Below are 17,889 nucleotides of genomic sequence, written 5' to 3'. Positions count from 1 at the left end.
TCCCATCTTGAATATAAAGAAATATATATTATATTTTCTCCGTCAATGCGACTGTAATTAACGAGGCGTGAAGTTTACAATCCCAGCTGTATCAGTATTTACACAGTTTACTTAAATACTCTTCTTCTTGCTGACCTTACTTGCACACTATCGCCCCCTGCTGTTACTGAAAATGATGGGTTACAGGTTTTGCTGTAACAAATGAACATATTTGTCTCATGTGCATTTAATAAACCACCAAGTTTGAGATGCTATCTTCTGTAACGGAAGAGTTCTCGTGTTTTCTTGGTTCTTCTCCATCCTGACTGACCTCTTTGATGGTTCCTTTGGCTCTGAAGAACTTGTAGAGGAGGCTGACGGGGATGCAGAGCATGGAGGACAGAGCCAGGCACCAGCCGATCACCTCGCCCCACCACGGGTACACGTACACCGTGTTGTAGGTCAGCGGCTTGTAGTTAACCAGGTGGAACAGGAAGATGCCCTAATGTGGCAGAGGAGTCGTGTTACTGGAGCCATATTTGGTGACGGACAGGAAGCTGTGGGTCTCACCATGCAGACGCACGGCGTGATGAACGACCAGCACCACTTCATCCAGGGGAACGGCCGGTAGCCGATCATACGGGCCACGTCATCCATGAACCGGTCCGCACCTGCAGAGACACCATCAGCTGGGACACAACCACACACCTGGTTCACACACCTGTCTCAGCCTGGGCTAGCAACAGGTGCCTCCTAGCTGCCATCACAGAGTATTACAACTGCTCTCACTATAATGTCCGGCTGAGCTACATTTCTGCGGTCAGAACCTCCTCAGCAGGAATGTTTTTGGTTCCTTAAGGAGCTCAGCTCCAGAAGTCTGTGGTTCTGTCAGGACGGCGGTCCATCAACTCCAAAATGCAAAACGTCTGTAGTCAGCCAGGACCACCGGAGCCCCACCTGACCTCTGACCCCACCCACTGCTTCAGGTCACATGCAGGTGTTTAATTTAAAAATGAGAATAACGCATTCAGTAGCAGTCTGATTTATCAAATGTTAATTTAAAGAAAAAAATAAAAATTACTAGATGATTTTTTTTGACAGAAAGACAAAAAGACCCAAAATCTCCAAATTTAAACTGAAGGCTCTGAACTTTGACCTTTACTTGGAGTTAAAATCTGATCTCATGTCCTATTTAAGGATCACTCAGCTGCACCCTGCAATGTAACACCATAGTGTGTGTGTGTGTGTGTGTGTGTGTGTGTGTGTGTGTGTGTGTGTTACATACCGTAGACCCAGGCAACTACAATACATTCCCAGAACGACTGCCACAGCAGCGTCATGCCACTGGCTGAGTAATAGTCAAACAACTGGAAGACGTACATTCCTCCCTGCAGAAACATATCCAAATATTAACAGTCTCCTTCCCCAGCGTTTGGACTCCTGCAGCTAAAACTGAGCAGGTGAAAGTTTCTGTGCTGACCTGCGTCACCATGGAGAGGTCAATGATGAAGCACAGTAAACAGCAGATCGCCACGGCGATCTCACGTTTGTAGCGGTGGTAATATTTCCCAGGAAACAGGTCCAGAATCCCCGTGACGAATCCCTCCACCCCGACAAACTGCAGGAACACAAAACATTAGAGCTGGAAGGTCTGAGCCTCCCTGAAGGCATCACCAGGCATCGCCTTCATCACAATGATCCAACCGCATCAGAACAGGAAGGCTGAGAAACGATTCCTGGCCACCACGGATTCGTTCTTTAATTCAAAAGGTAAAATTATAAAATATTTTTTTCTGCAGTTTTAGGACTGGAGACAGAAATAATTAATCAAAAATGTTTGAAAATCTTTAAATTTACATTTTTTTATTATCAGGTTTTTACACATTTGGGGATATTTCTGTGTGTTAAATACAAAGTAAAGTTTATCTTAAATAAATTGTAAAAAATTAGTCAATCTGAAAACACATCCTGAAAAGAACAGACTAACTGATTAAAACAGTTAGCCTCGTTTCACAATAAATAATTATCCCAAATTAAATTATTATTTGGGATAATTATGGTCAGCAGGTGACGAACCATATTATCAGTTTATTATTGTTTATTGTTTTATTTTCTGTAGTTATGAGGTGGGGGCGTCCAGTCCAGACCCTCAGTCAGTAAAAATGGACAATACAAACCCTAACCCTAATCTGACCCTATTCTGACCCTATTCTAACCCTAATCTGCATCAAGTACATGTGGCAGATTTAACCAGAGGTCGTTTTATCTTCACTTCCTGACAAATTGATGGAATAAAACTGGATTAAAACTTAATTTACGTCATGGTGAAATGACTAAGCGCTGCAGAATTAATCAAACTTGAGAGATGAGTTTGTAGGTGTTCTTGGTCACCTGACTGTCGAGTCCAAGCAGCAGCAACATGAAGAAGAAGAGCGCCGCCCAGAGCGGAGCCACCGGCATCAGACTGACCGCCTTTGGATACGCAATGAAGGCCAGACCTGGACCTGAAACACCGACAGGACGGACTCATCGACACGCCGTAGAGTAAAAGCACAATATTTAAAACCTTTAAAGCTATGCTGAACTCATTAAAGCTTGTGATTTGTGAAGTCTTTATTTCCTTTGTGAATGCACTAATATGGTTCTTTATTGAACATTGACATATCAACAAAAAATTTCACACTCTAGGTTTCAAATATTCTGCTTTCAATGTAGAATAATTCAGTCCATGTTGAGCATCGAAGTTTTTAAATTAGAGCTAATTAAAGATGCTAAACATCAAAATATTTGGTGGAATGGGATCAATCTGAAGTTAACTTCAGCTTCATAGGGTTCTGACGTTAGCTAACGGCCTCACGTTGGATTACAGTAAACTCTGTCAAAAAACACGTCAAACCATCTAACGCAGTGGTCCCCAAAGTGGGTCCTGGAGGGCCAGAATCCTGCATGTTTTAGTTCTCTCTCTGGTTTAGCACACCTGGATCAAATGATGCTCATTAGAGGCCTAAGAGGAACATCGACCTGCTGAAAAGGTTGTTACTACCACCAGGAAGTAGCCACCGCTGGTTGAGCTGCAGAGTAAATGTTGGCACCAAACTCGGCCGCATTGAGGCTGAGCGGAGTCTGGGCAGGTTTTACCTGATTCAGCCACCTGGGAGACGTCGACTCCCTGCTCAGCCGCCATGAAGCCCAGGATGGAAAAAACCACGAAGCCAGAAAAAAAGCTGGTGCCGCTGTTGATGAGCGCCAGGACGAAGGCGTCCCTGCAGAGCAGCAGAAGAAGAAGATAAGAACCTCTGAGCAACGCTGCGGTCCGGTTCCATCAACACCAGCTGACCCGGACCCCGGTACTGCATTAAGGTTCTGTCCGGTTCTATCTGGTTCTGTCTGGTTCTAAGGTCCAGTCCTGCGGTTCTGGTTACTTGTAGCAGTCGTTGTTGAAGCGGTTGTAGCTTCCTAGAGCGGTCAGCGCTCCCAGTCCGATGGCGTAGGAGAAGAAGATCTGCGTGCCGGCGTCTATCCACACCTGTGGGGTCAAAGGTCACAGGTGAGAGGTCTTTTATTTCATAATCCAATTCACAACCACAGTCATGTCAAGGCACAAAAAATAATTTGAGTCCAACCACTCCTTCGTTCCAGATTATTGAAACATTTCTGAGGAAACCCAGCAGAGCATCGAGTCATTCGTTCCCTGAACCAGCAGGGGGCGCTCATGTTGTGTCATTAACTTTACAACCATCCCTCAACCAAGCATGCATGTAGTGACAGTGGATAGGAAGAACTCCCCTTTAACAGGAAGAACTGTTCATCAGGAAATTTCATAACCAACAGTCCCATAAGTTGGTAGCACAAGAGTGGCTTTCATTTCCATGAAAATCTGCTTTTCCAAAATCCAAAGCTTTTCTCTAACGACTTAAGAGGAAAAATATAAGTTTAGGTTAACGGAAGCAGATGTGTTGTTCCTCACAGGCAGTGCTCAGGGCAAAGCCGCCCACAGGCTGGACCAACCTGAGCCTCCCCCAGTTTGGACCAGTCCGGTTTGATGTAGTACATGATGCCGTTGTAAGCTCCAGGCAGCGTGACGCCTCGCACCAGCAGGATGATGAGAACCACGTAGGGAAAGGTTGCTGTGAAGTAAACGATCTGAAACAGAACCAGCAGAACCGGCAGAACCGGCAGAACCGGCAGAACCGGAGTTAGGGTTTGATCCTGCAGGAAACTAGAAACAACCCAGCCAGCATGCCTAGGTGGGACCCATGTGGGGACAAGGAGGGCAGACTATATGGGTCCCATATGGGTTTGTCCGCGGGTTCCACGATGGCCCCACATGGGTTTGCCCATGTAGGGCCACAGCCCACATGGGCCCTGCATGGGCCCTAATTGGACAAAACCCATGTGGGCCACCACCATATAGGGCCCATGCAGGGCCCATGTGGGCTCTGGCCCATGGGCAAACCCATGTGGGGCCATCATGGAACCCGCGGACAAACCCATATGGGACCCATATAGTCTGCCCTCCTTTTCCCCACATGGGGCCCACCTAGGCATGCTGGCTGGGAAGAAGTCTCCAGCAACCATTTAAGAGACTAAAATAGAATGTTTGGACCAGTTCTGCTGCTTAACCGATCATGTAAAATGCCTGAGAACTTTCCAGAAATATTGCATCAGACGTTACAAACGTTACTATAAAAACAATTCATAAAAATGTTTTTGTTAAAGACGTTCATACAACATTTTACAGTGTTATTATTAGGAAGGACTCAACTTTAGGATTCAGAACAAACATCCAACCAACCAACCATCCATCCATCCATCCATCCATCCATCCATCCATCCATCCATCCATCCATCCATCCATCCATCCATCCGACCCACCGACCGACCGACCGACCGACCATCACAAACTAAAGAATCAATCTGGTCCTTCAGTGATTTTCCACAGTAACAAACTGAAATGGTTCAGCAGAGACAGAATCAACTTTGTCCCCCCTGACTTCTGTCCGACATCGGAAGCGTGGGTAGAGGACACATTGAACTGAGTCATCACTTGTTGCTCAGTCACTGATTTGTTTTTCCAGAGCATATCGTTTTCCTGAAATATGAAGCAACGTTGATGAGTCTGAACTGACTCATGAACCAACCACCCATCCATCCATGGTTGGTTGGGCAGATGGTTGGCGTAGCACTACGCTTTACAAGTTCAGATTTGTCTAAGTTGGTTAAAATTTACATATTAAGCTGAGGATAATCTTTTGAGTTGTTGAAGTTTCCTCATGCCCAAACATGTGGTGGTGAATGGTTTGAATAGAGAGGAGCAATCTCCTGCCCTGTGCCACACTGACCCAGACTGAGGGGCATTTTGGTGGTGTTGCTCGTCGGACCAGATAGTCGAGGTCTCGCTCATTCTTGGCATAAAGTTTGATGCCATCCATGGAGAGTCGATGCTGGCTCCTCTTCAACATCAGTATCCTTCACCAGTCTGCAAGCCGCTCTAACCAAGATGGTTCTGACCCATCCAGACCAGTAGTGTCGTCTCTCTTACTGGTTTTACCATCAAGTCCATAGAACTGCTCCGACCCACCAGGGACTGAGTCCTGCTGTGATACACTCCCTTGTTTCACTGATTTAATTTTACTTTTCACTTGGTTGATTTATTTATTTAGTTTATTTTTTGGTTAATATGTTTGCATTTTGAGGAAAATTTGTATAGGGTTAGGGGTTAGACATTAGAGGAGTGAGAAGTGGGATTGGAAGATTCCCTCTGTCCCTCTGCTGGGCTCTTCTTTCAGCCTCCTGCTGATGAACAACACCAGCGGCTGTTTGTGTTGGGACTGAGAGTCGTGTGAGCGCCGTGTGTAAAGTGGATCTGACAAAACATCGTCAGATGAAGACAGACGATAAAAAGTGACAAATTCGTCTGAAAACCAGAACCTAAGGGTTGGAGAAGGCAATAAAGAAACCAATAACCCTCCATCGGGCTTCATGGTCTCCAGCTAAAGACCTTCATCTTTTGCTGATTAAAATAATATTTAATAAACTCCTTGAAACAAGATTTAGCAAAACACCTTTGATGTCAAAGTAGCAGAAACGTCCAAGAACGTTCCTGGAGAAAAGTTTGATGTCAGACAAGTTGAACATTGAGGTGTTTGGATGCAACAACCGTTTATTTAGAAGAGTAACTTTAAGAACGAGAGACTACTTCACAAACATGGAGGAGACAGCATCATGATGTGGGATTTGGATGGAAACCAATCAACTGCCCATCCAGAGTGAAGCCAGAAGGTTGCTAATGCTCTGGCTCATGTGATCCTGCACTAATGTCCAGATCATGGTTTTAAAAAACTGTTGCTGAGGTTTGCTGTAGGATCTCTCAGAGCGGATCTCGATGTTTCTGGAGAGCCAAGCGGTGAAGGTGGAGCCTGGATCCACCATCTGACCTTCTGCTTTCTAACACTTTCTGCTTCTGGACCAGAACTTTCTGGAAGTTCTTCAGGTGCCGGTTCTGAACCCGGCAGCGCTCGTCTCCCTCAGCATCTGGATGTTTCTGTGTTTGGTATTTTCCCAGCATCTGATGGCTGCAGATGCAGCATCGCAGCAGTACAGCTCAACTTGCAGCCTCTCAATCATGTCCCACTGCAGACAAGCTGCCTTCCTCTCAGCCGGCGAATCGCGTCCCGCCACCTCACAGGGCCTCAATGCCTCCCCCCAAGGTCGTCATAGCAACTCTGAACCGGTCATGTGACTGATTCATCCAGGGTGAATCAGAGGTGTCAGCTGAGTATTTAAAGGGGCGGGGCGGCATTTCCCCCCTGACTCAGACTCACATGTTTCTGTTTTACATGTTGGACAAAAATCCAGCAGGAGAGAAAATCTGGAAACTTCCTGCAAATGAATATTAATAAAAATAAAAACTAAAGATGATAAAGGGAGCAGGTCTCTGCTGGCAGACGTCTTTCAACTGAAGCACATTCAATATTTCAATGTTTTATGTTTATCACATCATAAACACCTGCAGGGAACCCCATCTGGCCACACACTGGTCCCACTGGTCCATAACACACTGGTCCATAACACACTGGTCCCACTGGTCCATAACACACTGGTCCATAACACACTGGTCCACAGGGACCAGTCTAGTCAGTCTGGTCCCAGTGGCCTGAATCGGACTGGTACCTTGCCGGTGGACTTGACTCCTTTCCAGACGCAGAAGTAAACCAGAACCCAGACGGCCATCAGACACAGCATCAGCTCCCAGTTGATCCGACCCGGTTGGTCCAGTCCGGACGAGATGTTCAGCACTTTGTTCCTGCGCAGGCACAGAACGGGTCAGAAAGACGACCCCGACCCGACCCGACCCGACCCGGTACTCACTCCCAGAACTCGATGATGGGCGAGCGGGCGTCGGCCAGGTCGGCGCATGTCAGGTTGGCTCCGCCCACGGTGACGTTGGCCAGGCTGGCGTTGCTGCAGTGCAGGTGGTGGAAGGTCTCCAGGCAGTTGGGCGTGTTCCATTCGTTGTCACAGGTGGACCAGGGGAGGGCGGAGCTAAAGGACTTGATCAGGTAGTAGAAGCCCCAGGTCAGAACCATGATGTAGTAAGTGTTGCAGAAAAACACGATGACCATGGAGGCGTAGCCCAGACCTGCACAGAACACAAACAAGATCAAAACCTGAAGATAAGTTTCAAACAGAAAACATTTCAAACATTCCTGCGCTGACATGCTCTCTAATCTTAAAACATGAGGTGAGTTACTGGAATCTGTTCCAGATTATTCTCGATATGATTGATCGAACAATGGAGGCTGAAGTCCGCAGCTGGTTCTGCTGTAAACATTATCAACTTTTTATTGGAGACCAGTTTAATGTTTGACCTCATCAAAGGAAACAAAACTTCACAAATTAACTTTGCACACTTGTAAATACCTTGTTGTCATGGTTACAGTAATAAACAGGCAGCTCCTCTTCAGCTTAAACATCTGAGTTATGAACATTTATGTCACTTCCTGGAAGCTTCAGTGGATTTTCATGTTTCTTCAGTTGTTTAGTAAGAAATAAATTCTCCTCTCCCAGATTTACTTCTTTTCTTTTCGTTTATGTTTTTTCCTTCTGGACAAAAGAAAGAAAACTGACTAATTATTTCCATTGAAAACTTGTCAGTTTTATTAATAAAATCTCAAAATCAAAATTTGAATCTACCAAAAACTATTTTAATTTTTTTCCAATTATTTTTAGACTTTTGTTAGTGTTTAACTTTCTGCCTTTATTTATTTTAATTATTTTTTTAGGAAACAAAGACATAAATTAAAATTCCAGGTTTTGGATATTTTCAAGAGAAAAAAAGTTAAAATTTTTTTATTAAATATTTATATTTTTAGTTTGAATTAAAAATGCATTAGTTTATGTAGTATGAACGCGTTTTCTCTTTTAGGTCATTTTTATTTCATGTAACAAAAGTCATTGTTCCCATCCAGCGGCCATCTTTGGGGGGTTGCAGCAGTTATTGGGCGACAGGCGCAGGACACCAGGACATGTCCCTCCGTCCACCACATGGACAGACATGGACACAGACAGCTGAGCACAGCGAGGAGTTTTCCTCTTCACTGTAGCTTCCTCGCTCCGTTCCACACAAGGAGCTGCTCGGTCAGCTCCCTCAGATGCAGTAAACTGTTATCAATGTGTGGAGCTGATAACAGGAAGCAGCGCCATGAGAGGATTTATGGTTGTGAGGGCTGAAGGTCTGAGTGAAGGATCCGCGGCTCATGAACCTTCAAACTGCCGACGAAGCGATTCTTCCAGGTTATCAAACCAACATGTCCTCAGATTTTCAGCTGGACTTAATCTGGGACAGATTGTGACGTTATTGATATTGTGTGTTGCAACTGTTTCCGTGTATAATTATCTGAACATTCTTGAAAAACGATCTTTGTTTTCCAGGAGTTTTATCCCAGTTAAAGGTTGAAAAAGGACAAAAACTTTCCTCTAACTGAAATTTACGTTTTTATTCTGTTAAGTTTTTGCTACTCATTTTTTAAACCCAGAAGAAATTTCTCTCAGGTTTGTCACATTTTATGAAAACTAGTTCTATGTTCGGTTTATGCAGTAAGTCAAGCTGAATAGTTAATATTTATTAATCTGTGCACTCTTCTAACATCAGCAGGTAAATAAGTGGATGAAATCATGAATATGAACTATCAGTATGAATCTGCATTTGGAATTTCATTTTCTCCCTCAAAGAATTCAGAATTATTTCAGCAACGGAGTGAGAAGGATGCAAAACGAGTTAAACTAACATTATTCTCATGAGGACCAAATTTACTGTGTGTTAAATTGAACTACTTAAATGCTGATTTAAAAAGTTAATTAAAAAGCTGTGTTCTGTAGATTCAGCTATTTTTAATTTCACTGAATTCAGAACTCGGTTTCTGACAGAAAGTAAATAAAGTCTGGATGTGTTCAGAGGCACGAAAATCATTCAAAGGATTTAATTAACAAGATTAATGTGTTTTATTATCATAGCTAATAATAAAACACAACTACGAATATTCTGCAATCCTGCCAACAGATTAAGTTCTGGACTGGTTCTGACACAGACATAAGGCTGGGTGTCGTCTGCGTACGTAAATGCTGCATTCAGAATCTGAACCAGAGAACCAGACGGACCGACGCGTCAATCAAAGTCCAAGACAAGTGAACAAGTTTAAACACGTTGAGCAGCAAATCAGCCAAGGTTCTGGTAAGCCGGACCCAAGGTTCTGGTAAGCCGGACCCAAGGTTCTGGTAAGCCGGACCCACCTTTGAACAGTGGAGCGATGTTCCACACGTTGATGCTGCCGGCCTTCATGAACTGACCGAGGGCGATCTCCAGGAAGAAAATCGGGATTCCTCCCACGAAAACGATCAGCAGATACGGGATCAAGAAGACGCCTGGGGAGACACACACGATGCATTCAGGGACAGTCAGAAACACCAGCCACACTGAGGAGCTGCCTACTCAAAATGAATGAGTAAATGCAGAGAGAACTGGTTTGATTCATCTGGAAAATGTTGTGGTCCATTTGACGCCGAAAGATTCTGGTCCGGACCATCTGCTCTTGGACTCATTTTCAGCCCGGTTCTGGTTCTGTCCACGTTGTGCAGAACCTTTGAAGGTAGAACAACCGGGATCACGGGTTCCACAGCAGCAGGAAATGAAACGATGAGGACGGGCAGAGCGGGAATTGAACCTGCAACCCACCAACTGCAGGGCAACCGGTTCCATTCAGGCCCATTTGTTCAGTTGAAATCATTCGTGGTCCCGTCAGCTCGGGAGTTCCCCAGGGCTCTGACCCAGGAATCTCAGTACTCGGTTTCCCATCTCTCTCTCTCAGCCAAACCGAATTCCTTCCCTCCTTCAACTTCAAGTAAAACTCAAATTCATCCCACTGGTTCGCCAACAGAACCCCGTCCACCCCCAGAACCCCTCCGTAACTCTCAGACCTCCTTCACTGCTACACCTGGCTGTACCTTAATAGAACCGGACCAGAACCAGAACCAGACAGTGGGACTGTTTCAGCAGACGGACGCAGCGGCTTTCAGCTCTCTTGACCACCGGAAAAGTTGTGCATATGGATGGGTGGATTTTCTGAAAGTTTGCTGGAACTTTGACAGCTTAATATGAATTTATTACTCAGTTATTTTTAAATTATTTTCTTCTATATAGTTGACCATTAATTATTCATTTGTCAATTTCCATGGCGGCGCACAAGGACACAATGGTTTTCAACTTTCTTAACACCTGGACAAGTTGAACGTGATTACCGAGCAGCTTTTATGGAGATGGGACATTGATGTCATGTTGATGTGATGAGTGACTTCCAGCGGAGGTGACGTCGGGACCACCAGGATCTACGTGGATTATGGTCGGACTCGGAGAGAATCGTCGGTGTTTTGTACATTGACGACGTTAATAGAAACGAGGAGGGGAGTTCTGGAGGAACTCGTGGACCTCCCCTCCCAAACCTTCTCCTCCTCGGATCCACCATCAACAGGCTGAATGAAGAGTAGCTCCTTGAAATCTCCAGCTCCCAATATTCTAGCCTTTAAGATTGCCATCATCGTCCTGCCTACCAGAGACATTTTCCCCAGATTACACCAATCTTATATGTTTTGACTGTTTATAAATGCCATAAGAACAGCTGTACTACTAATTTCATCGTACAGTTTACTAATTACCTGAATCTCGTGTTAAAAGGACGGCGGAATAAAACAGGCGGTTAAATTCTTGATAAAAACTGTTTAAAGCATTGTGTGTGAAAGGGAGTTTTATTACTGCTCGGTGATATAACTTCATACCAATTCAATGTTTTTTATTGTTGATTAAATGTTGCATGACTCTGTTTTTGCGTTCAGTGATGTAAAGCCTTGCTGCTGAAATGTGCTATACAAACAAAATTTGATTTGATTTGTACAATGACAATAAATCAAGTCTGATGGAAGTCATCACTTGTGGTTATTCCTGAGGGTTAAAGGCCAACCCGGTACTGGTAAAATAAAAGGATCCATTAAGGGTTCTGGTGAAGCTTCACCTAACATGACCGCCACGTGTTGGAGTCACATCTCAAACCAGAAGCAGAACCGCGGCTGCAGTTAGAGAGCTAAACTGCCTAATCTGGATCAGTCAGTGGGCTAAATACTGACAGGCTGAGCTTCATCACCACCAACATCATCCTCATCATCAGAGGTTCTGGTTCCTCCTCACAGAACCTGGACATCCAGACACGGAGCTCCACCTCCTCAGCAACATGGACGCCAAAATGTTTCAGTCATGTTTCCCCCCATGAACAGCTGAAGACTCAGGCTGTTCCCTCCTTCAGTCCGGTCGACCCGGTTCAACTGGAACCAGAACTTCATCTCCTCCACCTCCAGCTGCTGTGGTTCTCTGAGTCAAACCAACCTGTTCCCCTCCTGGCCTGTGGGGGCGCTGCACCAAGAACCACTGAAGGAAACGACAAGAAAACCTCTGAAGACACTGAGAGCAACTTCCTTCTTCACCAGATGGAAACAAGATGGAGGCGTCAGATTTTAGCGGTTGGAGGATTTCTCTTTAGTCTTTGGGTAAAGACCAGGAGCCATTTCTGCTGCTAGTGCTAGGCTAACATGTTAGCTTTGGCTGTATTTACCCAGAATGCCCTGTGCTGTGCTATAGTTCACTTCCTGCTTTTGGGGCGGTCTCTAGTCCTAAATAAGTGATTTTAATTCTTATAGGTTTACGGTTATTCGGAGGCCTTCAGAGGCAGAAGACACTTCTTCTGCTTCTCATAGAACTACCAAGTGCCCCCTGCTGGCCTGGGGGCTCCAAGCAATGCTCCACAGTGAGCTTCCTCTGTGGATCAACAATCCTGACAAGATGCCCAGTGTGAGTCATTCCCATTGGGCCGACAGAACAGAATAATCCCATTTCTAAACATAACTGGCCTCTTATATATTTATAATTAATGTCTGAATGCTGTGAGCCTTCAGTCTTTGTTAGTGGCTCAATCTTGGCTAATGAAGCTGCTTCTGGCAGCATTGCCAGCCACCTTTAAAAATTAATTTTCTGAAACTTCTAAGACCTTCATACCAGAGTGCAGATTTATTACCATATAGAGTTGAAATAATTGTTTCTGCTACATGTTTTCCAATCTGAGTCAATGTTTTGTTTTGGTTATAATCAGAGCAGATAACCCGGTTCTGGTTCTGATGAGTGTAAATGTTGGCCGCTGTATAATTGGGTAGAAACTGTAGACACTAGTAGAGACGTGAGGATGGTGATGGTAATGGACATTGAGACGGTAGTGAGGTGTGCGGTGGAACTTCTCTCTTCAATAGTTGATGAAAAAATTATGGAAAACTGATAATGCATCAAATTGTGTCTCTTAGCAGTCTTGATGTCTGCAGTTACATTTAACTCTTCATGGTTCACTGAAATAAATTCCCCTCAAACCTTTACTCCATCAACATACAGCCCCGGTGTCTGTTGATGCATATTCAACACAAACCAAGCATGCCATGTCCTATTAAAACTTCCGTACGTTATTTACATACTAAATACCTACATATATTGGATATGGTCAAATGACTAGTGAAAGTAGGAACATGGAGTCAGAGCGGCGCTGTCGTTAGCTCTCCTCGCTCTGTTCTGCTGCCAACTGACCCAGGATCAGTCAGAGTGTCTCCTTACATCAGAAGCTATAAATAAAAGTCCACCCATCCATGAGTCACATGTACAACTGCACCGTACACTGATCGGAGTGGTTCATTCACAGATATCCCAGGACTAAACTGTAACCTTCCCCTTTCAGAGACACGGCCAATGGAAGCTTCTGCTCTGCAGGTTTTATTCTGAAAGTTTCTCTGCAGATTGTCTGAACCATCTGGTTCATGCCACAGGTTCTAACAAGCTTGTTCTGGACCGGCTTGTTAGAACCGAGCAACATGTTTCTGTTGCGTCATCTCCTTGAGGTCAGGAGTTCTTACTCTTTCTCCCCAGTTGGCATGGAGCCATTGCTCTGACAACTTCAAACCCGCTCGGTGAGAACCAAACAATTTCTGCTGTTTCTAGATCATAATCAGAACTGGATAAACCACCAGTCTGAGCTCTAACTGGGTTTAATGACTCCAGTCATCAACAGTTGTGGTTTCCAGAAACCATTTCAGAGTTTTCCAGGTTTGATCATTTGGAACGCCAGTATTCCAGATTTCCATTAGAAAAGGACCAATCAAACTTTCTGAGGTTTTTAGGATTACAGCGAGTCTGGCATACAGGCAGAGAGACTCAGGCGTACTGAGCAGATAGCTAACATGTCATAGTCGCGTGTCTGATTTCCTACATCTCACATGACAGATTCCTTCATTTCCCATAATTCCACTCGGCTCAGTCCTCAGTAACCCCAGTCCTGAGCGATTTCCTCCCAAATATTTTCATATATTCCGATTGATGTATCAAATACATTTCTATAATTTCTAATCTCTTCTGTCAGATATTATTCAAAATTTGACTCCATTTCATCCACAAGATGGCGCCAAGTCAACCTCTTGGCCTCGGTGTCGCATCCTAAACGGTTCCATGTGGAGAGTGTTTCTAGTCCAGAGGTTTACAGAGCGACACCGAGTTCAAGGTGGTAAAAGAATGGGGCCTCATCGCCCGAGCATGGGGGAGCGGGTCTGATGGGAGTCGGTGGGACTGTTACCAGGTCACCATGGTAACGGACCTTTGGTCGGGACAACGAGCGGTTCGTTTTCTGAGGGAGTCAGCATGTGGAGCAGAGATTAACAGGAGTGGCCTGTAATCTTTTAATCCTGTTGACAGGCTTCACCTCTCCTCCGCCCTCATCCCGCCTTCACCGTCCCCCACCGTCTCCACTGGAGACAGTTCAGAGGTCATCTTTGGCTGCAGCAGCCTTCACACATACAGGACAGTGGACTTGTGGACTTGGACATCCTCTACTGTTCGTTTGATCTCCAGGTCTTCAGCTGACTGGTCCTCACAAAGATAGCAGCTTTGCTACAAACACATCAATCTGAAGGTCGGGTTCTCCTCTTCATCACCAGCCGTCACTGTGTGTGTGTGTGTGTGTCCTTCACAGGGTGACTGTAGCACACACACACACACACTGCAAGAAAATAAATCAAAGTGGCTCAGATTTATTAGAGGACAAATACAAAAAGGACAAACTATCTGATGGATGATGTGGGACGATAAAAACTGAACTGTAGGAAGAAGAGGAAGAGGAGGAAGAGGACAGGACCAGGATGTGTGATGAGGGGACCATCGGTTCTGACCAGGACATTTATTTGGACGCTGTGAGACATTTCAGTTTGGACCAGAGACAGACGATCCGGCTAGCAAACACCTTCAGCTTCGGCCAATCAGGCGACAGTCATTTGACCTTTACAGGAAGTCTGACTGCACTGTGAGAACCGGACCTTTTCACTGTCCGGGTCCTACAGGCCGGTGCTGAGAACAGGACCTTTTCACAGGAGGAGACGTGATGAAGACTCCTCCTCCTCCTCCTCCTCCTCCTCACCAAGGAGCCAATCAGCAGGAGGCCTGCAGCTCCTGACGACAGAAACATGGTCCTGAACTGGTTCTGACCCGGTTCTGTCCACATTATGTAAAAAGATGGATGCTGCAGCCTCAGGTCTGAAAAACGAGGCCGGCGCCTTCAAGCCGCATTCTGGCTGAGCAGCAGCAGGGGGCGACGGCGCTCCAGAGACCCGCATCAGCAGTTATGTGTCTCCATAGAGATAATCTATAGATAGAAACATAGATCTATGTTTAGACACATAGATCTATGCAGACTGACATCAGTCGGTCTCATGACTTCCAGGTCTCGCCTTCATCATCACCACCACCACCATCATCATCATCATCAACAGATTTGTTTCATCATCATATTTCAGTTTCTCAATATGAATTTTTCAATTTCTCCTGGATTGATTGATCAATTGACTGATTGATCGATTGTCTAGTGATTCTGTCAGATGCTTTGGGAGCTGCCTGATAACTGCCGCCCCCTGGTGGCCACTGATGTGCCAGATCCAGCCAGTCAGGTGACCTTCTTGTTTCATAATTTAGCCAAACTTTATGTTTTCAGTTATAGCTGCAGAGTTTACATTTCAATCAATCAATCAATCAATCAATCAATCAATCAATCAATGAACAAGGCAGGTCTAAGTGCTTTACGTCATAAAAGCATCATAGAAACACAAAGTGGACAAATAAAAGTTTTTGTGGATTCAATGAATTTTGGACCAAATGGAGCCGCAAATAATTTTCTAGGTTTTAAAATATTTGTTTTCATTTACGTTGGTAGAAAGTATCCCAGGTGACTTCCTTCTGGAGAATTATTGATTAATCTGATGATGATTTAATTATTAATGTCTGAAGGAGACAGGAAGGACCGAGGCGAGGTCACATGACCTGCTGGGAACCAACTTCATCAGAGGGGTCATAGAGACAATCAGGGCTATTATTTCACACACACACACACACACACACACACACACACACACACACACACACACACACACACCATGCTTGTGTGTAAATACAGCCTGAACCTGCTGCTGTCACTCAGATCGATACCGCCCAGCGCCGTCTAACATGATCAGAACATCGAAGCCCCGCCCAGTTATAAGCCCCGCCCAGTTATAAGCCCCGCCCGTAATCAGGCCGCTGCCTCTCTGCCCGGCCAGAGTCTCAGTTGGGAACAAAACCTGATTTTGTTTTCATGCTGCAGGTTCTGTTGGACCAGCACCTGGATGGCTGACCCGGTCCAGTCAGAAACATTCTGGTTTCTTTGAGCAATGGTGTGTGTGACCTACAGAGGGGGCGGGGTCTGCAGCTTTAGCCCCGCCCCCTGCGTGCTGAGCCTCACCTCCTCCGTTCTTGTAGCACAGGTAGGGGAACCGCCACACGTTTCCGAGTCCGACAGCGAATCCCACGCAGGACATGATGAAGTCCATCTGCCGGGTCCAAGTCTCACGCTCCTGGTACCCCGGACCCGTCCCGATGGCCCCGCCCCCTCTTTTATCCTGACCGGTACCGCCGGCCACGCCTCCGCCGGCGAGGGACCCGTTGGCGGTGGCGAAGCCGCTGGACAGGAGGAGCGGGTTCCTCTTGGTCTCCTCCACCAGAACCACAGAGCAGGACGAGGCGGGCCGGGCCGGTTTCTCCATCTTAGACAGAACTCGGTCAGAACTTAACTAACCAGTCAGGAACCAGTACAGGTTCTAAGGTCCAGTCTGTCAGAACCTCAACCACTTAGATTCTGTAACAGAATATCAGTCAGAACCCGATCAGAACCACTCAGCACCAGCTGCAAAACCCGATCAGACCCAATCACAACCACTCAGAATCCAATCAGAACCCAATCAGAACCACTCAGAACCCAATCAGAACCCAATCAGAACCACTCAGAACCCAATCAGAACCACTCAGAACCCAATCAGAACCAGCAGCAAAACCCAATCAGACCCAATCAGAACCCGGTCAGAACCAGTCCGGTTGTCTTTTTTTCACTCTGCAGCTCTTTAGCTTTAGAACCGAGACCGAATCGATCAGTTTCCCTCTGATGCCGGGTCAGAACCAGTAACACCCCAGTAATCCCAGTCCAGCTCCAGGTCAGAGTCCCACCAACCAGTCAGAACCAGAGCCGGTCCAGTTCGGTCTGCTCCGGACCCTCTCCTCTCTTTTAATTTAGGACTTCAGTTTATTTACTTAAATTTAAAAATGGTCAAAAATTCGAAATGTTTTACAAATAATTTAGATTTTTCTTTCTGTCAAATAAAAATAAAAATGTTGAACTGAAGAGAAAAACGAACCGAACCGCAGCCGAACCGCGACCTTCAAAAACAATCCACGAAGCACTTGAATGTGAGTCTGAAGAATCGCATGGGACCTGCGAGTCACGGAGGAGACGACGGCCTGCTGCGGGACGGGGAGGACGGCCGAACCGAACTTATGGTTCCGTTAGGTCAAACCGAGCCGGGTCAGGAGCGGCGCGAACCCCGCAGCTCCATCCGGACTGAGGCGGCACTGAGGCGGGCACTGAGCGCGGTCCCGGTCCAAGGTTCGGCGGCTCGGTCTGTCTGCCGGACTGTGCGGCGGTTGCGGCTTTAAAGCGGAGGAGGCTGACTGCCGTGACGTCACACCGAGAACACGCCCACGTCTGGCGTCACTTGGATCCCTGCACACAGGTCAGCTTCAATGGATTCCTGACAAACCAAGAGGTTCTGTTGGGTCAGAACCAGAACTCCAGCTAAACCAGATCAAGACCGTTTGGGTCAGAACCGGTTCTGAGATTCTCCGTCTGAGAGCAGAATATCAGGTCCACCAGAACCAGAACCAGATTTAATATTCTGGGTCTCAGATGAGAAAATCATATTTTA

General features: G+C 45.9%; 1 protein-coding gene across 2 annotated transcripts in view; it reads right to left on the bottom strand.

Moving 5' to 3' along the window:
- Positions 1 to 17,620, bottom strand: part of LOC106941338 (sodium- and chloride-dependent creatine transporter 1-like) — a 24,661-nt gene extending 7,041 nt beyond the window's left edge. The window contains exons 1-12 of one of the 2 annotated variants that reach the window (XM_015024320.1): positions 16,377 to 17,620; positions 9,772 to 9,903; positions 7,351 to 7,621; positions 7,153 to 7,285; positions 3,988 to 4,122; positions 3,402 to 3,505; positions 3,118 to 3,242; positions 2,371 to 2,483; positions 1,460 to 1,597; positions 1,265 to 1,367; positions 550 to 650; positions 239 to 481 (exon numbers count right to left, since the gene is read on the bottom strand). In XM_015024320.1, the coding sequence (XP_014879806.1) occupies positions 239 to 481; positions 550 to 650; positions 1,265 to 1,367; positions 1,460 to 1,597; positions 2,371 to 2,483; positions 3,118 to 3,242; positions 3,402 to 3,505; positions 3,988 to 4,122; positions 7,153 to 7,285; positions 7,351 to 7,621; positions 9,772 to 9,903; positions 16,377 to 16,677 (1,899 nt within the window). In that variant the 5' untranslated portion in view covers positions 16,678 to 17,620. The remainder of the gene's footprint in view (positions 1 to 238; positions 482 to 549; positions 651 to 1,264; positions 1,368 to 1,459; positions 1,598 to 2,370; positions 2,484 to 3,117; positions 3,243 to 3,401; positions 3,506 to 3,987; positions 4,123 to 7,152; positions 7,286 to 7,350; positions 7,622 to 9,771; positions 9,904 to 16,376) is intronic. The other variant, XM_015024321.1, reaches the window with a different exon arrangement.
- Between the last annotated feature and the right edge of the window lie 269 nt (positions 17,621 to 17,889).

Source organism: Poecilia latipinna, unplaced genomic scaffold (genome assembly GCF_001443285.1).
Source record: "Poecilia latipinna isolate Pla-1442-1.1 unplaced genomic scaffold, P_latipinna-1.0 Scaffold3615, whole genome shotgun sequence".
NCBI lineage: Eukaryota > Metazoa > Chordata > Actinopteri > Cyprinodontiformes > Poeciliidae > Poecilia > Poecilia latipinna.
Note: the sequence above shows the minus strand (reverse complement) of the source record. Positions and strands in the feature narration are given on the sequence as shown.